We start from the raw sequence: 27510 nt of genomic DNA on the forward strand, positions 1-27510 counted from the left end.
TAATCATGACCTGTAAAGATGTCATATGTACGTTATAAATGCTTTTGAGGTATAACAGTCGTCAACCAATAAGGACGTTCCGGGTCAATAATCGCAAGGCCAAAACCCAAAACGACGTTTAACTCAAACCACCAAAGAACTAAGAAAGTATATGAAGTACGAAAATAGGACGGAATCATACAAAGAGAAGCGGCCAACAACTTTCAATGATATAGGAAGGACGCGTGTTCTAGTCGACTGAGTGAAATCAGTATTCAAATCGTGTACCATGCTAGAATATAAGTTGTCGATAACAAAATATGTATCTCAGTTGCGCTTTGATTGCAACTGTTCATATATCCAAAATGGCGATCTAATTCAACACGATGAATATACAGTCTCTAGTCCGGGGGTTAAGCAGAATCAAACACAAATAGACAAAATAATGAAGCAGAGCGCCAGAGATTCTGGACGATCTGTCCATATTCACTTACCAGAGAACTATACTTATTGTAAAAGGTATCAGAGTAACAAAATTATATTTGTTGTCATCATAAGTTCATAAAGGTTACCATATGTTTACAATGATGTGGACATTGATAGCATTAGTGATGATGAAACAAAGTGTTACATGTTTGGTATAGATGCTTAAATAATGTTGCCAGAAACATGAAGTACATGTATAACACATGTGACAAAAACGTTATTCCACAACGAACTTCTGTGTAAATCGGCATATCCATTAATCAGAAGACGTGTTTTGAAATAAAATGATGCAACGCTCTTTGATTTATTCTATAGATTAAGAACTAGCTTCCACCATGTGTAATAATGTGCAATTGTGACTGTACGCTTCACCTATAGTTCCAGATGTTAAGATCACATACCAGCAAGATATCGTATGGCGTTACAGGTACGAAATTAGTGAGCCATTAGTAAGGAAATGTATGGGCTCGCCGTGGCGGAGCATTGGGAGTACTTGATCCCTCCAGATATGACGAGTGCGCCTCTGACACATTTCACCAAAATACAAGCTTTTGTGGGGTGTTAGATAGTAATGGACCCGTGTGGGACAGTGTGGGGTATTGTCTGCGCAACTCACCACAACTGAGCTAAGGACGTCTCAGTTCAACCAGGACTAAAAATCAAGATGCTCGCGTATAGATCAATGAGTTCAGGCGCAGAAAAGGAAACAAGAGGCCTGATTAGCGTTAGAGTAATGTTGACAGGGTCAGGGGTGAATTGTGCTCTGCTATGGTGCCGGAAACCCGACTCTCTATCAATTCACGGGCCTCTATTGAGGGCTAGGGGACGCCGGTGTAATTAAGCCAGATCTGACACATTTAACAACTGTCTCAGATATAACCAACAGGAACGGGGGCTTCTTTAACTAGACGCTTTCCACAAAACAACCGATATATCTTCCCTGACAAGACGGTGTACATAAATTACATATCCTCGATGGACTCCATACTTACCAGAACTGATGTATGCCTGGAAGGCGTGCTTGTTAGCTTAAACTACCAGAACATTATGGGCAATTATTTCGCCGTTTGACAGCTATTGTCGAATATTACACTGAGCAGATTTTCTTATGAGGTCGTCCGATGAAATACAATTTGACTTCAAACACAAATTTACGCCTTGAAAGATATTTCATGGTGGTAACGACGGGGAGGAAGCTGGGCTTACTCGATGGGCGTCGACAGTGAGACACGAATGGCGTGTTAACTCGGCTCCCCTTACACGGTGAGGGGCGGGGCCTGGTATGTGACAATCCGCTGGCCAGCTCAATTAGCCACAATGGCCATCTATTTCCCCGTCATTTAGGCTGACAGTGCCACTGATTTCCCAAGCTGTGTGTGTAAGCTAAGGTTCGCCCGGGGACAACGATGGGTGAGATGTCGTGATCTAGCCTGCCCATTACTGCTTAATTGAAGGATCAATTATATCAGTGATCGGTGATAGACACGTCAAACATTGTTGGTGTTTATTACAAATTAGCGGAGGAGGAAAGCCGGCCCTGGAAAACCATACTAGTCTCAGCCTCTCCTCCAGCTTGCTTATATAAGAAAAAAGATCTCTAGCTAGTTGTTCAAATGTGTATATGGTGTGAAGAGTTAACTAAAGTATTCACTTTAGCCTGCATGTGTTTTATATTAGGAAGAGATTAGTATTAACAATATATTTAAACATAATTTCTGTATATGTTAATAAAATATACATGTGGAAACAAAATGCTGACAAAAGAAAAACATGATTACTATTGTTTATCAGTCCTGCTTTACCTTGATTTCGCAAAAGGTGAGACACCATTTCTAATTTGGTACATCAAGAACCAATAAGACACATGTACAAATCACCGGTTTACTTCTGGTTCCGCTGTTACGTCAATGTACCACAAATTATCATACCACAATCTACCTACAATAGCACATTTCAAAACGGTAATGTTTTGTGTCAGCAACGAGTGTTCCTTATTACTGAAACAAACAGCACAGAGCTATATTTAACCTTGGCAAAAAGGCGCCAAGATTAATTTCTGCCAAAATAAACAATGGCGCATTCACGGCAAACAACCCAAATATTGGTTATTGTAATGCTCCTCTCAAATTAACGGGCAACACTAGGATCATTGTTGCAATTTGCGCTGTATTTTATTTGTATCTGTTTCTGTTTTTCTCTGCACTTCATTTGCAATTAACGTCTTCTAAGTTCTTGGAGTTCCTGCTAGAAGTGTTGAACCTTTGTTTTAACCCTTAATTCCCGTTGTTCCACGACCACATAAAGATGCACAAAAAACTCTCATTGCACTTACAGACTTGCTTAATTCGTCAGTTAATTTATCCTTTTAATTTAATAGTGTCATACTTTAGTGGTTTTAATTCAGGAAGCAGAGAACAGGAAAAAGGTGTCAGTATTAACTGCTTTATTATCTTTACCGAAATGGCCGTATTCCAGCCTTTATTTGAAGACTTTATTTGACATAATATTGGTGAAAGGGTGGCGGTTGACAGAGGTGCAGTAGTTCGCCTTTCCCCGCCTCTGCATGCGTGATATTCATTAATCCTGTTGGGAGAAAACTCAAACGCCTAACAATCAATTAATTAATGACTTGACAATCCACTTAAACCAAGACGATGTCATAAAACCTGAATCATCGGATAATTATGGGAAATACTCCGCATGCAACAACACACCCTTTTAAACATGGACTAGAGCGGAAAAGAAACAAAGTAATGTGTCTGAACGTCGGCTTGCCTACCCCAAATTGCTTGCACGCCAACCTGTCCGAAAACGGATTGCCGGCAGCGATCTGGAACGAGTATCGTGCGAGATGATTTGAGCCTTAAGTCATTGGACCTGGACTTTATGTTGACACTAGAGGGATTTAAAGTAACAAAATTAACCAAGCAATTGTCTTGTTAAGCATAAAGCATACCATACTTAGGAAAGACCTGTTGGGCATAAACGGTGGACTTTACCGTCTTAAATTATAATTTTCGTGTCTATGTCCCCTATAAAACCTTTTGTCCAGCTGTAGTTAAGCTAATCTAGTGCTCTGTCTCCTTAACCGTTCTGTTTCTTCTTGTCCTGTTTGCTTGCCTGTGTCAGGTAATGGTACAAGGCGTAAACCAGCATTCCCGATATTATTCACAGTTATTCACAAGAGGTTTCTCACACCTCGTGGCCACGTTGACGACAGCTGGATTGGGATATTAGGCTCACCAAGAGGACTATATTTCTACTATCCCAGACCATATCTCTATAACTGATAATAAGGAGACAAAACACCGTGAAATACTACTGAAAACTTGTCCACGGCTATCATTTCGATGGTTCTCACGTTTGGGACGGACTGTGAGGTAGATAACACTGACAATCAATAGGCTTCTTTGACTGTGATATAAACTCTGTGCAGTGATCAATGGTGGCCGTCTAGACCGTGCTGTCATCGAGTTAGATGATCACACAGAGGGTTTGCCCCACAACCCGTTCTGCGACAGTCACGTTCTGGTCAACTTCTATGGTCCTGTTATCAGTGTTAGAGATACTGGGCGACATCACACAAGGTCGTATACCCGTGTTAAACTAAGATCGACATTACTGCCTTCTTTGAGACGGCGATTCTAACGTTTAACTGTCCCTTGGAAGGGTGACGGCAGAAAATTGACTCTTACAAATTTGAATCTCCAATAATCCAATTTCATTGCTAGTCTCAAACGTGAATACAGTGTATAGTGGATTTCTAATAGTCTCCTTGCTAAAAGACAAAATTGAGTGAATTTGTAGATTATAAATAAAGGTTTTATAGGCTCATTTCCTTTAAAGTTCCTTCAATCCAAAATATTGTGGACTCAAGATGGGCCCTCAAAGACAACACGAGCAGTAAACCTACTGGGTCAAGATGCACTGACAGCCACATCCCGTAAACTGGTATATCGTTATATACTATGAAATACCCTGTTGCCATTAGAAAAGGTGAAGAGTACTTAAGAAAACAGTGCTTCGTGCATTCACAAACATATTTCGTGTAGATATAGATGCATGTGAAAGGGTGGCACGAATGTGATTGCTGTTGAGTACATTCTTGAAATACCTGTTTTTTTTTTCTTTCTTGATAATGACAAACACGCAGCTATGCACAGAAACTTCGTGTAAGTAGATATGATTGATAGCGCTTCAAGAACAACTCCCATATAATTGGATAACGGATTGGTTTGGTCTTGTTCCTGCTCTGAAAAATTTCATTTATGTAACCATGCTTTCAAAGTATTGACGTGTAAGTGGTTTATCGATATACATGCGGTGTGGGAATTTTCTCTCAAAGTTGTGTATTTGTGAAGAGTCCACGGCACTGATGACGCTTTAATCACTTCGGTTTTCCATGCACCTCCAACGTGTCCCTCTATAAGGAATGTCCTGTCCAGGCACACACGGAATCGTATGGTTCCAGACATCCAGGCTTCTGGGGTATCATTAGAGTCATTATTTACTTAATATAACAACAAAAGTGCTGTAGTTACGGGCTAATGGCTTACCCAGTTGATCCGCGAAGCAGCCATCCGCCGACCGACCACCAATACTCATTCTGGATAGCTTTTAAATGGCCTAACTATCGCAGCAATCGGTCTATAAGTAGTTAGCAAGGATTCGGCAAAGAAGATTCCGTCCTACTAATGGGCGTAATGGCGCGACGCCCACATTACCCAGTAACAGGATAGCATTGTCTTCCCATCCCGGACCCCCAAGTGAAGACAGATTACCCTGTCCCCATACCTCAGCCATCTCCACCGGGGCAACTCGAGAAGGGCACGATACGCATGACGGCTCGCGTAGCCAAAGCGTTGTAGTTTGAGAGACAAGACCCTCCCTATATATACAAAACACGACTACCTCAAATCACAGCTATTTCCACGCAAATTGACACTCTGGTAAGGTTTATTCTAGGGTTGTAAAACAACCATCATTACATACGACACTCATTATATCCCCAAACCAAAACCCGCACGCCTGAGATGCCAGTTCAGTTAAGGTATCACACATGTTTTCGCAAACATTATAATAGTATTTGACTCACTATTTTGACAAAAACAACGGAAAGGAATTATCAGTCAGTTAGTAGTAAATATGTTTATATTGCAGCTCAATGTACAACACAATAACACTTCAATTCTTTAGCTAACACTTAACAAAGACTTTATTTATTTGACTAAACAACACAAATCAGTGAAAGGCCTCAAGAATCATAATCTGCTATAGCTAAGTTGATTATTGCTGACGTACAGAATATACAGTCTAAGCATGAATGGAACCGCTAATAATAGAATGGTAAACTCTGCATCATTTGTTATAAATCTGATCGCCTTACAAAGTGATGGTAATTTTCATGGGGACAAGAATTCCATTGTAGCTGTTGGAAAACGAATTATCGGTATCAAGCCAAAATAAGAGCACATTATTCAAATTTAATATAATTCTTGTATTATTTCGCTTTTTTTTTGGGGGGGGGGGCTGAAGATGCCATCAAGGATTGTGCCTTTAGAAGCATTGTGTCATACACCCTCCAATTTTACGACAACATTATGACGTCATTTATTCTGATATATAAATGAACAGAATATATAAACATACATAAGGTGAATGAACATAGGGTAAAAGAACATAAAGTGAATGGACATCAGGTGAACCAACATAAGGTGAACGTTCTGTATTTTTTTCCACTGTAGTAAACGCATTTAGAAAACGTTTACAGTCACGGTCAAATGGGGAATGTTCGCTTATTTTCCACTTATAAATGCATATAATTCCCACCATCAATTTGCATTCTACATGCAAATCACCCTGGAGCAGCAAGACATCCATTCTTCAATGCGACTGGCACATTAAGAAATTGCGACAGAAATTGTCAACAAAGTGTTGTAGCAGATGCATACGTGTACCTAATAGGTACCTAATAGGTAAGTTGGATAGAGATCAGAAAAAATGAAACCTGCCATCAGATACAACGTGTAACATTACCATATGTAAGTTGGCCTACGCTTAACACGCATTGTCCGAAAAGAAGAGAAACTTATAAACCCATATATAGAGATACATTTGGAAGTTTCACGTGCGTCGTTTTGCAAAAATATATATGTTAAAACAGTTATTATTTTCTGGTATGCTAATTTATGTTATATCTTAAAATATTGCGGTACGCCTACATTGTCTTCAACACAAGGTTTATATTTCTTACTGTGTATATACCTTGAAAGTGGTATTTACATATCTAACTACTCATGACATTAAAGGAAGGGACAGCTAAAGATTGCTGAGAAGTTTGTAAACGTGCTACTTAACTAAATGGAGTTAATACATTCGAATGTTGGAATCCTAAGGTGGAACATATGGGCCATGTAAACTACCAGTGACAGGGTATTCTGACGTCACATATCCCTTGTTTTCTTTATACTCACATAAAATCACGCATTCACATATTATCAAACGGTATTTATGCTATCTTTTAATACTGGTTAATAATTTGTTCCAACATTAAGAGTTGTGTTTAGAGCAGACAAAAAATCTTGTGACGTCGGAGTACTTATAGCTCATAAAGCCTACCATAGGCATTTTAATGCCTTTAACTCTTTTAAAAAAGTAAGTAAGTTGAAGTATTTGGCGCTTTTTCCCTTGTTCATCCATGGAACCTTGCATGTTTGATTCCTTAAGCTTTCCTTCATTTTAATATGAATATCAGCTGAGTTGTCTCAAAGTAAACAAATCATAACAAACTTATCAAAGCCATTTATTCCATGGATAGAAAACCTGAAAACCGAGAATGGATTTTAGTGTATAATTTACGATGTTAAATTAATGAAAGTGTTTGTCGCCATACAGGAGCCTGTTATAGGTGCTGGGTTTGTCAAGATGTTCTTTTCCTATAGCTGTCCTCTGAGACAGCGATATTTGTACTGATCAATACTACGCAACATGGACGAGATTCCGACAACTACAGCTTGTTCTATCGCCACAATCCAATAAGATTCCGTCGTAGCGAGAACTTCATGCAAGTATGGATCTCGCGCCCTACATGGATTTACGGTTTGGCAGTGAGTCTGGTCAAAATGTCACATTGTCGTCGAAATCTTGTCAAAATGTCATTCCTCTTGTGTAGGGTTATTGCCAGGTTCGCTCTATGCTATAGTTAGCTAGTTTAAGTTAGGTTGAAAGGGCATATTTAGGCGAGTACCGTTAGTAAGATTGATAGATATTTCGATGTTTAAAATGTCACCAGTGCTATAGAAAGAATTCATCCCTGTATGATGACCAGTGCATTGGTCAGCTACGAGTTTTGGTCATTTATTGTCACGAAGGTGGGTCAGTCATGGTCACAAGGGTGGGTCAGTCAAAGGCACCAGGGTGGGTCAGTCATGGACACGAGGGTGGGTCAGTAATGGTCATGAAGATGTGACAGTCATGGTCACGAAGTTGGGACAGTCAAGGTCACCAGGGTGGGTCAGTCATGGTCATGAAGATGGGACAGTCATATTCACGAAGCTGGGACAGTCATAGTCATGAGGGTGGGACAGTGGTAGTCATGAGGGTGGGTCAGTCATGGTCATGAAGGTGGGTCAGTTATGGTCAGGAAGGTGGGTCTGCTATGGTCTCAGGGGTGGGTCTGCTATGGTCTCAGGGGTGGGTCTGCTATGGTCTCAGGGGTGGGTCCGTTATATTCTAATCATGATTGGTCAGATATATTCGCGTGGGTCAGTCATGCTTACCTCACGATCGTGAGAGGTCAGCTCGCCGCGATCATAATCGTCAGAGGTCAGCCGTGCTTCCCTCATGGTCGTCAGAGGTCAGCCATGCTCAACTCATAGTCGTGAGAGGTCAGTCATGCTTACTTCATGGTCGTGAGAGATTAGTCATGCTCACCACATGGTCGTGAGAGGGGAGTCACGCTTACCTCAAGGTCGTGAGAGGTTGTTCATGCTTGCATCATGGTCATGAGAGGTCAGTCATGCTCACGTCATGGTCTTGAGAGGTCAGTCATGCTTACCTCCTTGTCGTGAGAGGTCAGTCATTCTCACCTCATGTTCGTGAGAGATAGTCATACTCATCATATGGTCTTGAGAGATGGTCATAATCATATTGTCTTGAGAGACAGTCATGCTCATCATATAGTCGTGAGAGATAGTCATGCTCGTCATATGGTCATGAGAGACAGTCATGCTCATCATATGGTCGTGAGAGATAGTCATGCTCATCATATGGTCGTGAGAGATAGTCATGCTCATCACATGTCGTGAGAGACAGTCATGCTCATCATATGGTCGTCAGAGGTAGTCATGCTCATCATATGGTCGGTCAGTCCTAGTTACGAGTGTTTGTGCTTTAGACTCGCGCAGGAGTGACAATCACGCAGGAAGCAAATTGCACTACGATATTTATATGCGATTCACTCCATGTTTGATAAACCCTATTCCATCTATGTTCCCCCTGACTCTTTAATCTTATCTGAATAACTCACTTCAGGAGGAAATCTTTTCAGGATGTATAACTCTTGGTTGTCAGGGTAATCGGCGTGTCTCTCGAAAAACACTGTAGTATAGAAACTATGGTTCTGGCTAACAAATTTCAGAAATCATGCTGGATTTTGCTTAAAATATGTAGAAATATACAACGTATAGGACGACTGAGGTCATGGAGAAAAATGGCCAAGGACGCGATGTAGTTTCTAGCTAGGTGTCCTTCTCAGAGCGCAAACCTCCGCCACTGCTAATGTTCGTAGGCCCCTATGACATTCCAGTATCAGTATCTAAGCATAGGCCTACCTTTTTATTGTCAGGTTGCGGACAAAGAAAGAGGTATCTGCATATAGACATTCTTGACAATTAAGTGAAGAAAGAAAATTATCAAGTCAAAAAACAGCGTTTCAACCAAAATTCATACATAACTTTGCACGTTAAGTTCTTGATCAGACATTTTACATGAAATTGATTTATTTATTTGATCATTTATTTGATCGGTGTTTTACGCCGTATTCAAGAATATTTCACTTATACGACGGCGGCCAGCATTATGGTGGGTGGAAACCGGACAGAGCCCGGGGAAAGGTTTGCTGACAGACTTTCCCGCATAGACAAGAAATTGAGAAGAACCGTTAAAAAATTTCGTGATGAGATTCCAGATCCGCTCCTAAAAGGCCGAGGTGTAGGACTTAGGCCTACATGCGCCAGATTTCATCACATCCGTTCATACCTTTCTCTGTGGGTTTTTTTTAAAGTTGCTATCACTCGTTGCCGTCCAGAGAGGTAAACTAGCGAAAAAATAAACGCCGGCAATTGCATTGGTTCCGCCTTTGGCTGAGGTACCGTCAGAATAAAAATGGCATCGGTATTACAGATTTAGTCCGAAATTCAGAAAAGACAATTTTTGGTGATAGACTTCGTTATTAGAGAACCCCATCGTCAAAAAATCAAAATAAAACTGAAGACGTCATAGCGTCTGAATTTCAGACAACCGATACAATAATATGTCCTACAAAGAAAAGTAGGCCCATGTTTGTGCTCAAGGTAAACGTTACCCCTGGATTTCGCGCAGCTATTTAAGATTTATCTTGCATGATTAGGACTGGATGACTGGATGTTTGTCCTATTTGGCGTGCGTTCATGCAATACACGTCTACATAATCTACTCTGCACGTTTCATTTCACACCAAATTACAGTATTGCCAAGGTAGCGGTATCACGGCAGTTAATAACTATGACGTCCAAGAGTTACTCCCCTTGGATACCTCTTCAGGGAAGGCAGAAATGGTCCAATCCACGAGCTGGCCATCATATTTTTAGTTTCACGGTCGCTGTCTGAATATTTACACTTGGAATGACGTTTGATGCACGAAATCATGGAGATGACAGCTATCCGCCTTTTCAGCTTAACAAGCAAGATCAACCAAGTTAAAGTGTGATTGTTTTTGGACGCATTTTTTATCCATAAAACATGCTCTGTCATCTGCAAGTGTTGTTGTTGTTAAACGGTACGGTAGCCTAATGATTTCGTAAGATCATGTTTTACATGTTCTGAGCCTGATATCTCGGCTGGCTTTTTTCTTCTACAAGGAGACCTATCGTTATACATTAAAGAGCATGCAACGCTTGACCTCCAAATTCCAGGGGGAAAAAATTGGAGTCACCCTGCAACTGTTTTGTAGTGGCCCTTTTGTTTCTTTAAAACTTAAATTCAAGTTTGATTTGATAATCTTAAGTAGTCTCCGGATCTTTACACATGCACAGACGTTTGAAGCGTAACAATGAACCAGTCAGTGAGGTACCAACCAGCTCTGGATAGCCCGAAAATCCGATCTAAGGATGACTTATTATTAACTAATACGCGGAGACCGCAGCCCCACTTACCACTGACGATTTTTAGCTACCCCATCGGCAAAGTTCGCTGAATAAGCGATATTTAATGTTCAGATCCACTTAATACATTGTCTGTCTGCAAGCTAAAATATTTGCGCACCTTTCGTAACCATTGAGTACATTGACCTTTATGAGATATTTCCTCAAAAAATGTCACTCAACCCCTAAATAAGGTTTGTTTTGAGCTACTTGCCGGGTGATGCTGTCTGTCCAGTTGACCTCAATTGGTATGTCAATCATGTCGATGTCTGTTGAGAATTTGACATCATGTTAAAAAATATGTCATATTGTTATTAAAGATTTCCAGCTATAGAACAGCTCAACACACATAGGTGGACAATGATCTTGTTTTTAAAGCTTATTCTAGATTGAAGTACAAGTATGAAGTGCCAGATGCTTTTAAAATGACAAGAAATTGACTCTTTGAATACGAGTTTATTTTTATTTTCACCACCTAAACTTCAACCGTAGGAGTGCTTGTGCTGCGCATGAAAACTGTAGCTGCACATGTCGTGAAGATGTGATGAAATTTGTGAGTAGGGCTTAAAAGAGAGGGTATCATGAAATTTAATATTACCACTTGTATACGCCATGGAATGAGATAAAAATTGTCCAGAAGACCATGAAGTCGTTGACTAATGCAATTCACCTGACATTTGGCCAAGAACGCAAGTTTTTTGGCTCATATTTTCATTCCACTGAGCAATTTGTCGAGGGTTTCCTTAGCGGTATTTTACCATGAACGGCTCTTCGTCTGTGAACTAGACCTTACCCAGTATTAAAAGTTTAACAGGCTGACACCTGTCCTTTATAATAAGGTGCCACTCTGTATGATCAGAATTTGTTGCACCAACATGCAGTATAATACAGTGGAATATGTTGGCAATAATCATTTTACATTAGTATCACATTAACTGCAGGTCTACATGTTCTGTTGTACTTTTTGAAAATTCTATTTGGCATTTGTTAGGGAACATACTTTGGAAGACTACGGCATTTCTTAGACGTCATTGATCCACGCACGTTGTTTACATCTGAGGTAAGATAACTCAATTTTTTATTCTGCATTTCACTTCATAACGGCTTTCAAGTCAATTTTCTAATTGTATATAACACTTTGACATGTCTCATTTTTTTTTCCTATTTCAGAAAACTCTAGCCCAGTCCATACAGCTTCTTGACGATTTTAAAAATGGGAAACTACCACCAGACATCACAAACAAACAATTATGGGAAGCTCAGAAAATCAAACAGGTCTGTGTTTTACTGCATGCTACCTTGAATAATCGGAAGGAATAGTTGTCTAGGTTCATATGCACAGTATAGGATATTTTAATTCTAAAGAATTTAAAGTTGATTGCTTAGGTGATCTGAATCTCAGGAAAAAGTGATGCTAGATTATATGCTGGTTAACCCAAAAATTTTCTTGTGAATTCTGTAAAATCCCTGTCTGTTTCAGGCAATCATTCATCCAGATACGGGAGAGAAAGTGTTCATGCCTTTCAGAATGTCCGGTAAGTTCTATTAAAGCTATCATTCTGTATTAGTTACCTCCCTATAAACGCCAACACATATTGCACTCTACATGTATTCAAAGACACCACAAAAAGACTTTTTCTGATCTTCATAAGGTATGTATTTCAATCCTTAAACCATATAATATACAAATGTAGAAAAAGGCGATAAACACTAATGTAATGCTGGCTTCAAGATCAATGCATATATGAAAATACATGGATATGTATGGCGAATAATATAAAGAGCAGTAGTGGAAGGTCAGTATGTATTTTTTATATGTCCTCGCCATTAGGCAGAGCGTATTATGTTGTAGCGATTTTGTCCGTCTGTCCGTCTGTCCAAATTCGTGTCCAAGCTATAATTTGCACAGTTTTCTGTGTAGAGTTTTAGTTTTTGGTGCATACATACGTACACTGAAAGTGATGTGTTGCGACTCACATTTGTCCATTTTTGCAGATGTCATAGTAACTAAATAGCCGTTTTCCTTAAATATACTATATAAATAGAATTGATTTTCATGTCCGGTCAACAACCCCCTACCATCCTCTATATCTCCAACAGTTTTCGACATAGAGTTTTAATTTTTGATGGATACATATATACACAGATGACGATGTGTCACGACGCACATTTGTCCAATTCGCGGTTGTCATGGTAACCATATAGCTATTTTCCTTATATACTACATGAAAAGGAAAGATTTCGTGTCCGGGCTACAATTCCAGCTGTTTTCCGCATAAAGTTCCGCATGAAGATTCCCCACTGGTTATATTCACCACAATGCTGCTTTTATTCTTTTATACATTTGAAACACATGCATTTGTTGAGGCATATGTTGTGTTCACCTGAACTCTTGTTTTATTTTGGCGTCAAGGATTTGTTCCATTTGGGGCTCCAGTTGTAAGTATAACTGAACAGACTGCATGTGTATTGTGATTAGCTTTTGTGCCTTTCACATTTATTAACAAAGCAGTAAATAGTATTACAGTATGCACTCAGTATACGTTGCTGCTTGGCTATGTTTGATATGTGACGGTAAGCAGTCTCAGGTCCTCCTGTTGTTTTAACAACATGTATATCTATGTCACTGTGGAGAAGTTTACTGCATTGAGTGACAATATGTAATCACGGGTTGTTGTCAAATACAGAGCTTAAAGACTATAAACTGTTTTGTTAAACTTATTGCCAGTTACTTTTCCATCACAAATATAAGCTTGTGATCTTAGTGAATCTTTTCAGTGATCTGATCAGTCTTTCATGACCCTTTTTAAATCTCCTTTACATGTATGGTGTACCCAAAATTTTTCACTTGTGATATCTTTTTAAGGCATATCCCAATAACATTTTTGAGCTATCCATTCTGTCTTTGACATCTACCTGTACCATAAAATCATCTAATGTCATTCTTTCTTTTTTTTTACTGTGGGTGTGGACATAGAACTGTTGCTGTTTACATATATGAATAAAGGTATATGTGGAGATAGAGTTCTGTGGCATAAAACACCAGTCAAATAAATAAATTGCAATTTTGACTTTGTCTTGTTACTAGGTTGTATCATCCCATAATCACTGACTACCTGTATGCCACAGGACTGTATTGCAATGGATTGAGCTCTTGCCTACATACTTTGTGTGGAGGACAAAAGATTTTATCTGGATATGGCCTTTCACTGTATGTCTTCGGTGTTATTGGTGTACAGATGCATTCCATCCTAAACACTGCATAATGCTTGTGCTATTTAACATATACATTGTATATAGGGTACATTTAACCCCGGTTGAATTGCATGCATTTGTTTCACTCTGCTATAATGATTGACCACATCTCATAATGTGTATATCCATTGTTCTAACATAATTTCTCCTAATTCCAAAAAACAAAAAAAGAAAAAAAAGAAAAAAACATTAGCACCAGTATTATGAATTATGATGAAAAATTTAAATTTAGGTAAATTTTGATTACTAACATAGTAGTAATGCAGTGAATATTTCTAACGTCTGTGATTTAACTGTGTTGCATGCTCTGACCCTCCATTTGCTGGACAACTTAACATATTAAGGGCTGGTGGCCTTTCTAGCTTCCCCTGACATGTATTCTCCACTCCACTCAGAAAGGAGTGAAATAGAACTGAAATGCCAAATCATTGGTCTGGCAGTAACCTGTGGATGGTCATGGATTTCCCTCCCACCATATCGCTGGCTGCCAGTATAAGAGTAATATTCTTGAGTATGCTGTAAAACACCAATCAGTCAAATAAGTAAATAAATAAACAAATCACTGATGAGATTTGTAAATAGGCTAGCTTCTATAAACCCTTTGTTTTTCAGGTGACTGGGCTGCTGCTGCCAAACCCGACTCTACTTCAGACTGTCTTCTGGCAGTGGCTGAACCAGTCCCACAATGCCTGTGTTAACTATGCAAACAGGAATGCCACCAAGGTTAGTTCACTACCTTATTTGTATTACATTTCATGGCTTAAAAGGGGTTCTTGCTTGTTCGGGTGATAAAAGCACTGGTTTGAAACTATCAGGCGTTCAAATCTAGATCTGACCACTTTATCTGTAGCTTTGAGTGAGTATGTTAGTCAGGTATCAAGCAAAGGTTAGTGGTTCTCTTTGGGCTTTCTGGTTGGCTTCATTCATAAATCTGACTGCCATGATAGAAGTGGCAAATGCCTCAGTACAATGTTAAACACTGGTAGCATGAATGTGTGTAGATATTTAATGTAGATCATATAACTTCTAGAGCTTTTATTTGTCCTTCAGGCCACACCTTTGAATCGCTTTGTGTTGGGATATGTTGGGGCAGTGTCCAGTGCTGTGTCCATCGCAGTAAGTTTGGCTTTATTTCCACTGTTCAGAAAATTTATTGTCAGAACTTCACGGAAAATATTAAACTGATGCTTTTTTCTATATGACATTATATTGAGATTTGGGATTAATGTAAGGGAATTCTCACATGTAGAATATACATGTAGGTGGTGAAGTATTATTTTTTGTTTGTTTTAGGTAGGTTTGAATATCCTCATTAAAAAGTCCAGCACGTTCAGTCCCGCCAAAAAACTGCTCATACAGAGATTTGTGCCCTTCCCTGCTGTGGGTAAGTTGTCTGCCCTTGACAGGTGTCCAGCAAACTCGCATCCTCTTCCAGGTCTGCCATCTCTGAAAAAGCTAACTTGTCCCCTTTTTCAAAGTTCATGTCAAGAAGGCACGATGGTGTATCATTCGAATCTAACATCATTTGCCAACACTGAATACAATATGGCCCAGAGTAGCAGACCATTTTTGGGTGCCAGTCTTTTACCAGTAGTGTTCAACCAAGGAGATGATTCAGTGTGGGTTACTCAGGAATGTGTGCTGGATTACCTCTGGATTTGCCCTGTGTTTCTTCACCCAAAAGTATTGAATGTATTGTTTGTTGGCAAGGCAATTCAGTAATTAGCAAGGAATCATTTCCTAATATAGTCGAACTACAAATTGGCTACTCACTGTATTGATCTGCACTGCTGTAGCCATCCGGAACATTAGTTCCTATAGGTGGTTATCTCAACCATAAGCCTGTGCTAAGGTACTCATCCCACAGGTAATGTCTTTCCCCAGCAATGGCCAGTACCTGTAACATTCTGCTGATGAGGTACAGTGAGCTATTTGAGGGCATTGAGGTGTTTGACTCCACTGATAAGGTCATAGGCACATCCAAGATTGCTGCTAAGAAGGTGAGTGCTTGGAGAGGTCAGTGCAATATCATCTCTCTCTCTCTCTCTCTCTCTCTCTCTCTCTCTATATATATATATATATATATATATATATATATATATATATAAAATACTTATTCCTTAACTTGGGGCCTCTACGGTGGTTAGCACACCAGCTCAGTGCAACGACCCAAGATCCTCTCGGCAGTGTGGTTGCTGTGTTCAAGTCCAGGTCACGCTGGCTTCCTCTGTGTCTCCATATATGGGAAGGTCTGCCAGCAACCTGCGGATGGTCATGGGTTTTATTCCCAGCTGTGCCCAGATTCCCCCCACCATAAAGCTGGCAGCTGTCGTATAAGTGAACCATTCTGTAGTTTTATTGGTGTTTTCTCAATACTCCTTAATTTAGGTTTTTGACACTGGACACATGTTTATGCACGGAGGAAAACTGTGAGAGAGCAGAGCTATAAGCATTGTTAGCTAATACAATATGTTTAAAATAACCAATCGTAAACCTGGGTTTATATGTCTACTTGTCAGGCTTTACTGGAGACAGCTATCACCAGGATGATTATGCCAGCCCCTATCCTCCTCATTCCCCCTGCTGTCATGGCAATGCTAGAGAAGTATGTTATTTATGATTACAGTGAAATAGTTCAGCTTGTCCCTTAACTGCAAGTTCTGATACGTTTTTTACATGTCATAATGTGAGTTGCCTCTCTAGTTTATAGCGGCTCGTGCTATCTGAGCAATCTAATAAGTTGTATTAGGTTCCGAACGCTTTTAAATATGTTTTGCTACATATTCCGCTGTCCCACCCCGTTCCTTTCTCTCTCAAGCTTCGTTTAGATAAACTGTAACTTATCGTATGTTTCAGAACGCATTTTTTACAACGGTACCCTAAGGCACACCTTCCTCTGAACGCCCTGGTGTGTACGCTGGCCTTTGGTGGGGCATTACCCTTAGCTATAGCCCTGTTTCCACAAATCTCTAAAGTAAGATGGAGTTATTTCAGAGTTTATATCGGTCATTTGAATCCATGTATGAGTTTATACGTCATACCGATGTGCTAGTTTACAAATGCATATTGTGTGGTGTCTGACAGGCTCAGAAGTACGTATTAATACACAGGTGCTGAACTTCAAATCAAGGTGCTGTGTTATTGACCAGAAGACAATCCGATAAAAAACCAGAGAGACACTTAACAATAACCAACATGCCATAAATTTTCATGAAGTGTCTTGAAATATTGAACATTTCTTGACTGTTTTGCCAAGTATTAGTGGGAATAGTTCAGTATATGCTATTTATATAATTGTACATATTTGTGTGCACCAATGCTGTCGCTGTGACTTCTAGTCCAGCTCATACTGGCTTTCTGTCCAGCCATACGTGGGAAGGTCTGTCAGTAGCCTACGCATGGTCATAGGTTTCCCTGCGGGCTTTGCCTGGTTTCCTCCCACCATAATGCTTGCCGCTGTCGTATAAGTGAAATATCCTTGAGTATGGCAGAAAACACTAATCAAACAAATAAATAAATGTTTGTGTGACATCTAATAATGTTACCTAAGGTGCATGTATCTGACAATTTGTGCTCTTACTTCCAGGTGAAACCTTCCACACTTGAGCCAGAGATCTGTTCAGCCACCAATGAGAGTCACCTGTTTTATAATAAGGGCCTGTAAAGAGTTGTCAGAACCATGATCGGCATAAAGTGGCCTAGCAATGGTTGGTTACATGCATCACCCACGTAACAGCTTGGACCACACCTGTCAACTTTGATATATGGTGCTATATTTGTTTGAAGATTTGCGCATGAATCATTTCAATATTTTTAAATATCAAGACTTTTTCTATATGAATCCCAGTTAAAAGCCAGATAGGACCTAAAACTGCCTCCTGAAAATTCCAACACAATGGTTCTCAGGACCTATATCTCATTGAATTAATAAAGTCTCATGTTGTTGTTGTTTTAATGTTATTCCAGAGTTTTACCCTGTTTGTGACAAGTGCCTAAATGTTTTGTGAAGATTTTACTGTCTCATGACTGGATGGTTCAGGATGTTAATCATAGTCTGCCTTTTACCAAGACTCTTTATATTATTGGAACTTGTATTCTCAACTCTCAACTTGTTTTATTTTTACTTGATTTTTTAAAATTATTTTCTTGAAGTTTTGTCATATTTGTCACATGTTGTCAGTATATATGTATATGATGCACATTTTGAGGATTAACCACTGGAATGCAACTTTGCAGAGAGATTGGCGCTGTATGTATGTATATACGTTTTATAAACGTTTTTTGTATATAGAAAATGTGTATCATTGTATGGTACTCGTCTCCAACCACAACAAGGCAAAAGTAGTGTGGGTTCAATCCCACGCTTGGACAAAGAATTTATACATCCCCCCCCCCCCCCCCAATCTCATTGTCTGTGGTGTCTTGGTGATTTAGCTCGTGGGGAAGTTTAGACAGTCTTGTACACTCGTTGATGATCTTTTGTCATCCATTATGCAGGATGCTGGCAAGTTTATCAGTAACTTGGTTTCCTCCATGTTTCAAACTGATCGACATCCTATATGTGTGGAAATAATTGAATATGGCACGACAATCAAATAAATAAGCGAATGAATATACTAATGATGTTCGAAGGAAACATAAATACCTATAAAGGTATGTTTTACTACCTGCGATTTTAAGTCTATTTCACCTGCACAAGCAATTATAAATGCTGTGTTTGGACAATCATGAAGTTTGAAGGCATTAAGGTATTAACTAGTGTAGTTTATAATTCCAAGTTAATGACACATGTAGATAAATAGGAAAGGAGAGTATGAGAGATACAGATATGTGTTTACCTAACCTGGAGACTAGGCTGGCTGTCTAATCTGTATGATGTGTTATTTCATGATACTGAGTCAAATGTTTTTTGCATACCCTAAATGACCTAAAACTCGGTGGCAAATAAATGTCATGGGACACTAGTATTGCTTCTAGTGCTAAAATTTACATTTTCCTAATAGGATATCATCCTACCTTCCACATACCCCTCAAAGCACCTTTCTGAAATCAATAAAAGCCCCAGAATCTGGAAAAATGAGCAACATAGTCATGGACGAAATTTTAGGTCATTTAGGCATATGTTACAAGTACACCTGTATAATCATTTATCCGAAAATCTGAAACAGTTGTTACTTTAAAGGTATTTGTTGACCTGTGTTTACATCTTGTCAAAGGCTGGTATTTACTTTCACCTTGAACACTTTTGCCTGAATCTAGTAAATCTAGTTACTGGTATTAATGGTTTATGAAGGTGATACTCATCATCAGATGTTACCCAGTGAACGTTTCCCGTTCAGAGAACAACGTTTTAAAATGCATGGATGTCCTCTCTCGTTAAAGTTTGGTCTGCCTCACATGATCTTTATTAAATAGATGTGACATTCAGAGTTTAGAATCGAGTGAAAAAATTGGCCGATTCGCTGTGCGAAGGTCCGAACCTTAGCACTCTCCACACAGCTCACATTTGTGCGCTCTTTGGCTCATTGTTTGGTCAGGTTTACCGAGTACATGTGCCTGGAGAAGGGCAGTGATGTAATTAACATGTCACTTCACCTGTAAACCTAAGCGCTTTCGTAGAAGTGAAATACTCTTGGGAAAGGCGTTAAACATCTTTTAATCAATGAGACCATAAAATCGTTTTTAGTATGTACAGAGATTTATTGAACTGCTGTAATGGCATAAAATGTGCATGGGGTTAACTGTCAGTCCCCATGAATGCTGGCATTCTGATTACACGCACATCGGTACCAAAAGACCGTTAACCGTGTAAATCATTGAAACAGTATTTTTTTGGTACCATATGTTAAAACCACTGTGACTATGTGATTTTAGAGTTTTATGTACATATAGGTATATGTAACCCGCTTCAGACAAAAATTGTTTTCACAGCAGTCTATATGCAATATATTGGAAGATTATAACCGAATAAACTTTGGCAGAGAAAATAAGTTGATTTGGTTGTGTTTTAGGCCAATATTGATGTTGGAAATACATTTTATCAACTTGATGGCAACGTCCACATTCAGCAACTGTCTCATTCCTGTCCTATTCATTTTACTGAACTCTAGCGTCATATGTTGAACGAAATTTTAAAGTTTATGAGTGACAACTCAATTAAGCTCATGAGCTCATTTCTGCTATACGAGGGAAGGTTTGCCAGCAACCTGCAGCTTGTGGTCGTGGGTTTCCCCTGGAGGGGGTCCTGTTTCCACCCACCATAATGCTGGCCGCCCTCGTATAAGTGAAATATTCTTGAGTTTGGCGTAAAATTTATTTATTTGATCGGCCGTAGGCCTAAGTGAGAAGATCTGCAGCAACCTGTGGATGGTCTTGGGGGTTTTCCCCGGGCTCTGCCCGGTTTCCTCCCACCATAATGTTAGCCGCCATCATAAAAATGAAATATTCTTGAGTCCGGCGTAAAATTTCTTTATTTCATCGGCCGTAAGTGGGAAGGTCTGGCAGCAGTCTGCGGATGGTCTTGGGTTTTCCCGGTTTTCTCCCACCATTATGCTGGCGGCCGTCGTAAAAGTGAAATATTCTTGTGTCCCCAAAACACCAATCAGATAAATAAATAATATTTATTTGATTGGTGTTTTAAGCCGTACTCAAGAATATTTCACTTATACGACAGCATGAGCTGAACTTGAACTCTCAGCGACTCCATTGGTGAGAGGCTCCTGGGCTGTTGCACTTTGTTAATCCTCTCAGCCACGGAGGCCCCGAATTCGGCGTAAAACACCAATGAAACAAATAAATCATGAGCTCATTTGAAGCCTAATTTTCTTACTTCAATGCTATATTGCAAGATAAAGCCACATGAATCACATACTAAATCAACCATAGTACCATTTGATTGTGTCTTTAATAAATAGTTTCTTGTTTCATACATTACCCGTACATAAATATGATTGCTATTGTGGATGGAATGCGTTGATACGCAGTGAAGTTGCACCAGTTATGGTCAGCTGGAGAAACAGACTTTTCATCGCCCATGCCTCTGGATTCGTGTCAAATCGCTGGTCGTCGATCCCTGACTTAATGTGTTTATAAATATTTCCTGTCGTTCACATCGCCATCGTCGTCATCGTCACTGTTCATCTCTACGCCGTATTTTTTACGGGCTTTCTCGAACAAATCTTCCTCGTCCAAGTCAACACTGATGACTGATAACCTCCCACTGGGGTTTCCGGACACTACCAAAGGCGAAACAAACAGATCATTTACTGGCTTCTCCGACATAATGGTTAAAGGACGGTAACAAGTATTGAAGTAGTGCTTAATTTTTAGTGCTTAACAAATGGAAATTTTCTCAATGAATAAATCAAATACTAGTATATGGTGTACTTATTTTCTTATACTCTCATTACATTTGAATCGTCGAGTAAAATACGTCATGGCGCGCTTCAAACTTGTAAGGAAGGGTTTTCTGAATGTTATGCCCGCGGCGTCATTGAAAGGCCTGTAATGCATTATGAATACTAACTTATCTGCAGATAGAAGCATGTAACCAACCTGTGGGTGTTGGTTCTCGGAGACATCTCTTGGCGTCTAATAAGATATCCTGGACAGAGTATTTCCTCTCCTTTGTAACGTTACCTATATAACAGTCAAATACAGCGTTATCAGCGGCTACAAGCAATGACCAGTGGCTACAAGCAATGGCCAGTGGCTACAAGCAATGACCAGTGGCTACAAGAAATGACCAGTGAATGAGGCAGGATGGACTCATTACACATTAGCTTTTGTACAACACTCAAAACCTATACAGGGTTTCACTGATTGTCTGAACGGTGATTAGAAAAACAGTTTAGATTTAAAGTTTTGATACATAATTAAACAGGAGACGTCCTTCATTCGTTGCAATTGTTGCAAAGAAGCCGGTGATATTCATCAGGTAACAGTTACTTATGAATATATGAATACCAGATGCAAGTATATCTTCCATTCATATAAACCAGTTCACCTTTAGTCTTTTCTGCAATAACCACTGTATCTATTCCTTCCATCTTTGGGCGCTGCCTGACAGTGGACTGAAGATTCTGCCTGAACTGAATGGCAAACAGGAAGCCGAATTTTTTCATATTCCGTTTTGTACGGTCTTCAGGATTGGATGGTCGACTTTTGTTGGTGTGCTTTTTGGACGTTTTCTTGTTTTCCGTCTCACTGTACTCATTAGGAAGACCGTATATCTCTCGGTCACTTTCCTCTGCTTCTATGATCTTCCGCGAGATGTGCTGATGTGAAAACCGGCTCATCTTGTCCGCCATGTACCGCTCCCTCACGTCTCTGAGCTGTCTTTTATGTCGTTTTTTGGCTTCTTCATTTTCTCTTTTCTTCTTGGAGTTTTCGATAATCTTCTGCTTGAGGACTTTTTCCTGTACATCTTCTAGCTGCTGATAAAACCGAGACTGTCTTTTAACAGCCTCTGTGTTGCCATCATATACCTTGGTGATTCTGCGGTAGGTATCTGCTTCGCGTCGGCTCAGTATGTACTCTGAGGTTTTATTATGTGAATTCAGTGTTTCTGGATTTGACTGGCTTCCATTCAGCACCCCTCGTCCACCACCAGTCCTGGGATAAGGACGAATCCCGACCGTCATGGCTGTGTACAGTTTTGTCACCTCTTTAACGTCATTCACAACGGGCTGATTTTCTAGTAGTGTGTCTGTCTTCTGAGCAGATCTGATACCGCATTTAGCGGCTGTCTTCTGTAAGGCTTTCCTCCTCCGTTGCACCTGTGCCCAGGTGTTTGTAAATAGCACCCGATCACTGTCAGACCCACCTCGACGGCTACTGACCCCACTGTTAGGAGCACTCAGCAGAGGGGTCTCTCGGGTCTGTGTTGATGCTCGGCTGTTCTGTCTAACACCTCTTTTGGTTTCCTCTTTGTGAATTTTAGGAAAGCCTACATCTTTGTGCTTACTTCCGGTACCGCTGACGTTGTCAGGTGTATTTCTGCAACCATTTGTATTAGCTTAAGTTAGAAATTCTTTTAAATTTTGTTATAATACCTACTTATAATGCTACCGTACTTGAGCGATTACCTCTATAATAAATTACATGCATGGTTAATAACTTATTCATGTCTTAATAAGTTTCAACTAAGGGTGATTATTAATTTACAATATATATAATTACAGACCATGGAACAAATATCAAGCTGACATGATTTACATTTGACACGATGAGGAAAGAACAGTAGAATGAACAAGCGAGCTATGGAAACCAGAAAGAAAGGAATGATTAAAGGTACCGGGAAAACATATCTGTGTTATCTGCCCTTGCTTTGGCCCAAGACATGGCAAACTTCTCATTCCTTGTAATTTTGGCCCCATCTCGTCCTGACGTGACGCCGGCCGGTTCTGATGGTGGACAAGCAAAATAATAATAATAATAATAATAATAATAATAATAATAATAATAATACAAAAAACAACAGCTATAAAAAAGTGCAGAATAACGCTTGTTTTCTCAAGTTTCAAACTTAAGTTTCAATCTTTTTTTAAAATGTCTCGATGGACATGTACGCATTTAATCCAGGTTGGACATACGGCACGGGTATTTCATGACTCTTTCATTTAAAACTACATTAAAAATTGTAGACTATGACTGATGAACATCCATCCAGAAACCTATTGTCCCATACGTTACCCACAAGGGATTTACGTAACATCAGCAAACAATGCTCACCAACTAAACAAAGGTGTTGCTTGGCTTGAAAACCTAGCTGAAATGACTTCGTACGTACGGGAATGTTTATGGTCAGATCCCGTGTGCAAGGTACTTGGGAGCTTAATCACAGTCTGGGTGGCCTTAGGACCCACATCTCTTGTATGTATTCCGCTGTGTACTTGAGAAGATGTAAGCGTCCTGCAAATGGAACATTAAGCATAAATTCTGGGTCTGACAGTAAGTGAAGGGTGAAGTGTTATGATGAGAAACCTTGTCAGCTTATAGGAACTCGTTCACGCATATGGTCAGCACACAGGGATAACCGTAACGGTTCCTCCTGGTAGCACAAACAGGCTTTTTGTACTTAATACAACTATTGTAAATGACATAATTGTCAGAAAGTATACAAAGAATTATAAAAAAAAAGGTACACACTACGGCATGACAGTTTACTGCGCCTGTCGGGTAGCTAACTAGGCATGCCGTATTGCTTACTAGGCATGTAGCATAGCTTACTGGGCATGTAACATAGATTACTAAGCACGTCACATGGCTTACTAGGCATGTCGCATAGCTTACTAGGCATGTCGCATAACTTACTAGGCATGTCGCATAGCCTACTAGGCATGTCGCATTGTTTACTAGGCATGTAGCATAGCTTACTAGGCATGTCGCATTGTTTACTAGGCATGTAGCATAGCTTACTAGGCACGTCACATAGCTTACTAGGCACGAAGCATAGCTTACTAGGCATGTCACATAGCTTACTGAGCATGTCGCATAACTTTTTCAGTCGACAGGAGGCCGGGTTTACATGGATTAACGTTTACTTAGTCGTTCGTCTAAACAACCAAATATTTCATTTTTGATTATTCATGTGATTGTGATTTAACCACATAATGATTATATACGTCAACTATGGAAGGACAACGTCTGAAAACCTAAAAGGCTCATGTGTTATATGCTTCAGCGAACCACAGTTATTCAAGCGATGATATCCCTGTTATTTCTCTTGTTTGTATTTGTGAAAACGTATCTTTGATGAAGGGTAAAATTGATCACGTGAGTGTGATGGCTTATCTCTAGAGCGCCTGTTACATTCTGATACATCTACACGTGTACATCTGTCTCTGTGTTTAAATACTATGTTTAAACATGGATATCCTCATGAGGAGCTTACTCATGTTGCTATCACTCCAATAGTCGAGAATAAATCTGGAGACATTACGTCATCCGACAACTGCCGCCATTTTGCGGCATGTGTTGTTTAGTATTCAACAGTGTGAATTGCGTGTGTGTATACCTCGGACTTCCGATTTGGCTTCAAACAAAAATGTTCTAAACACCAGCGCATTTATCGAAAATCACAAATTTTTCTATCGAACTAACATTAACCCTGTATTTATGTGTTTTCTTGATGCCAGCATAGCATTTGCTAGTTAATCACTGGATTTTGTTAAAAATGTCAGTTGATGGCGATATCCCTATGTCTTATATACAGCTTCTTAGCGTTTGGTGTGATGTACAGCAGTTTACTCTCAAATGGGAATCTATTTTATCATATCTTCTAATGTTACTAATGGTGTTAGGCAGGGTGGGATTTTATTACCATTTTTGTTTGCTTTGTACGTACATGATCTTGATGTTCAGTTATCAAAATGACGAGTTGGATGTAATATCGCTGGTATGTTCGTTAATCATTTATTGTATGCCGATGATCTGTGTCTCTGTGTCTGTCCTTCAGTAATATCATTGCTAACACTCTCACTGTGTTGTTCAGATTACTCTGCTACCTATGATATTATGTATGGTTGCATGGTTGTATCGTCTGACGGCTACACGAATTCCCCCTCCCCCCCCCCCCCCCCGCCTCCATGTGTCATGCTTAACAGTACGGTATTGCTCTATATGCAGTCATATGTATACTTATAGGGCATATATTTACTAGTGATCTGTCTGATAACGCTTTCATTGAATCACAAAAACGTAAACTGTCTGTGCGTGTAAATATGTTGCTATGAAAGTTCTCTAAATGTTCTACTATAGTTAAAAAATCACTCTTCTGAGCATATTGTTCTAGTATATATTGTTGTCAACTAAGGTGCTCTTGTGCTAAGACTGTATTTAATCTAATACGAGTACTGTATTAATATATTCTGCTGGTTGCTACACTACCGATATAGTTTCATCGCCTCTGCTATGTTTGCAATCAATGGCGCAGCCTCATTTGGTGAGGTTATTCGAAAATTGGTGTATGATTTCAGAAAACAACTCGAACTGAGTTCTAATAGTATATTGTGCAACCTGCTTGAATCAGACATCGGGTTTACGTCAGCATTATATATGTGGCATAATACTTGCTCGTAACATTTTTGGCGTGCCTCTTACTTCTATTGTTAAACCTGCTTTTCATATGGACCTTGGTGTCGGCAATAAAAGCATTATTTATTTATTTATTTATTTGATTGGTGTTTTACGCCGTACTCAAGAATATTTCACTTATACGACGGCGGCCAGCATTATGGTGGGTGGAAACCGGGCAGAGCCCGGGGGAAACCCACGACCATCCGCAGGTTGCTGGCAGACCTTCCCACTTACGACCGGAGAGGAAGCCAGCATGAGCTGGACTTGAACTCACAGCGACCGCATTGGTGAGAGGCTCCTGGGTCATTACGCTGCGCTAGCGCGCTAACCGACTGAGCCACGGAGGCCCCTAAAAGCATTATTATTCTGAAATAAAGTACAATGCTAACTAATGACTTTCGGGGATAGGCCCCTAGTTCCTGACAGACTACCGAATGCTGGATTCAGGTACAATGCAAACAAATGGCTTCTGGGGACAGGCGCCAAGTTCCTGACAAACTACCGAAATCTGGATTCAGGTGGGATGCAAACTAATCGCTTCTGGGGACGGAAACCAAGTTCCTGACAGGTAGTATGCAAACTAAAGGATTCTGGGAACGAACGCTAAGTTTCTGACAAACTAACGAGGCTGGATTCAGATACAATACAAACTAATGACTTCTGGGGACTGACGCCAAGTGTCTGACAAACTACCAAAAGCTGGACTCAGGTACGATGCAACCTAAAGGCTTCTGGTGACGGGCACTGTTTCTGACAAACTAACGAGGCTGGATTCAGGTACAATGCAAACTAATGACTTCTGCGGACGGAAGCCTAGTGTCTGACAAACTACCAAAAGCTGGATTCAGCTAGGATGCAAACTAATGGCTTCTGGAGACGGAAGCCAAGTGTCTGACAAACTGCCGAAAGCTAGATTCAGGTACGATGCAAACTAATCGCTTCTGGGGACAGGCTCTGTCTGGTTTCCTTCATTCTCCATACTTTGCCCCAGCAATGTACCAGGTGAAATATGCTTGACTACGGCGTAATATTTATGTTATTCACTGCCAATTCTTTACATCGGTTTTGATCCGCAGTGCAAAGCGAATGTAGGATAAAAAATTTGATATTGATACTGTAACAATGCCGTATACCCACTTTGTTTCACACTTAGAAGACATGAGGTATGACAAGCGTAACTAACATAGATGCAGGACAAACCTGAGACTGGGACTCCAAATAGGACTCTCTAACCAAGCATTCCTGTATTTCCTCATAGTGTACGAGCGCACGCCACTCCTTGGCCTCTATACAGTACAGGTAACCTTGCTGC

At 39.9% G+C, this 27510-nt stretch overlaps 2 protein-coding genes across 2 annotated transcripts; one reads left to right on the top strand and one right to left on the bottom strand.

Moving 5' to 3' along the window:
• The first annotated feature begins 10369 nt into the window (after positions 1-10369).
• LOC135467365 (sideroflexin-5-like) lies at positions 10370-19639 on the top strand. The gene is made up of 12 exons (XM_064745137.1): positions 10370-10426; positions 11857-11925; positions 12036-12140; positions 12346-12400; positions 13279-13304; positions 14733-14843; positions 15171-15236; positions 15414-15504; positions 16005-16120; positions 16640-16725; positions 16977-17094; positions 17707-19639. Exons 1-12 carry the CDS (start codon positions 10370-10372, stop codon positions 17782-17784), a joined length of 978 nt encoding a protein of 325 aa, XP_064601207.1. The 3' UTR covers positions 17785-19639.
• A 1516-nt stretch (positions 19640-21155) lies between these two features.
• LOC135467366 (uncharacterized) lies at positions 21156-24441 on the bottom strand. The gene is made up of 5 exons (XM_064745138.1): positions 24435-24441; positions 23416-23524; positions 22126-23117; positions 21675-21758; positions 21156-21355 (listed from the first exon to the last, which is right to left on the bottom strand). Exons 1-5 carry the CDS (start codon positions 24439-24441, stop codon positions 21207-21209), a joined length of 1341 nt encoding a protein of 446 aa, XP_064601208.1. The 3' UTR covers positions 21156-21206.
• Positions 24442-27510: the final 3069 nt, after the last annotated feature.

The sequence above is a fragment of the Liolophura sinensis genome, chromosome 6 (genome assembly GCF_032854445.1).
Source record: "Liolophura sinensis isolate JHLJ2023 chromosome 6, CUHK_Ljap_v2, whole genome shotgun sequence".
Taxonomy (NCBI): Eukaryota; Metazoa; Mollusca; class Polyplacophora; order Chitonida; family Chitonidae; genus Liolophura; species Liolophura sinensis.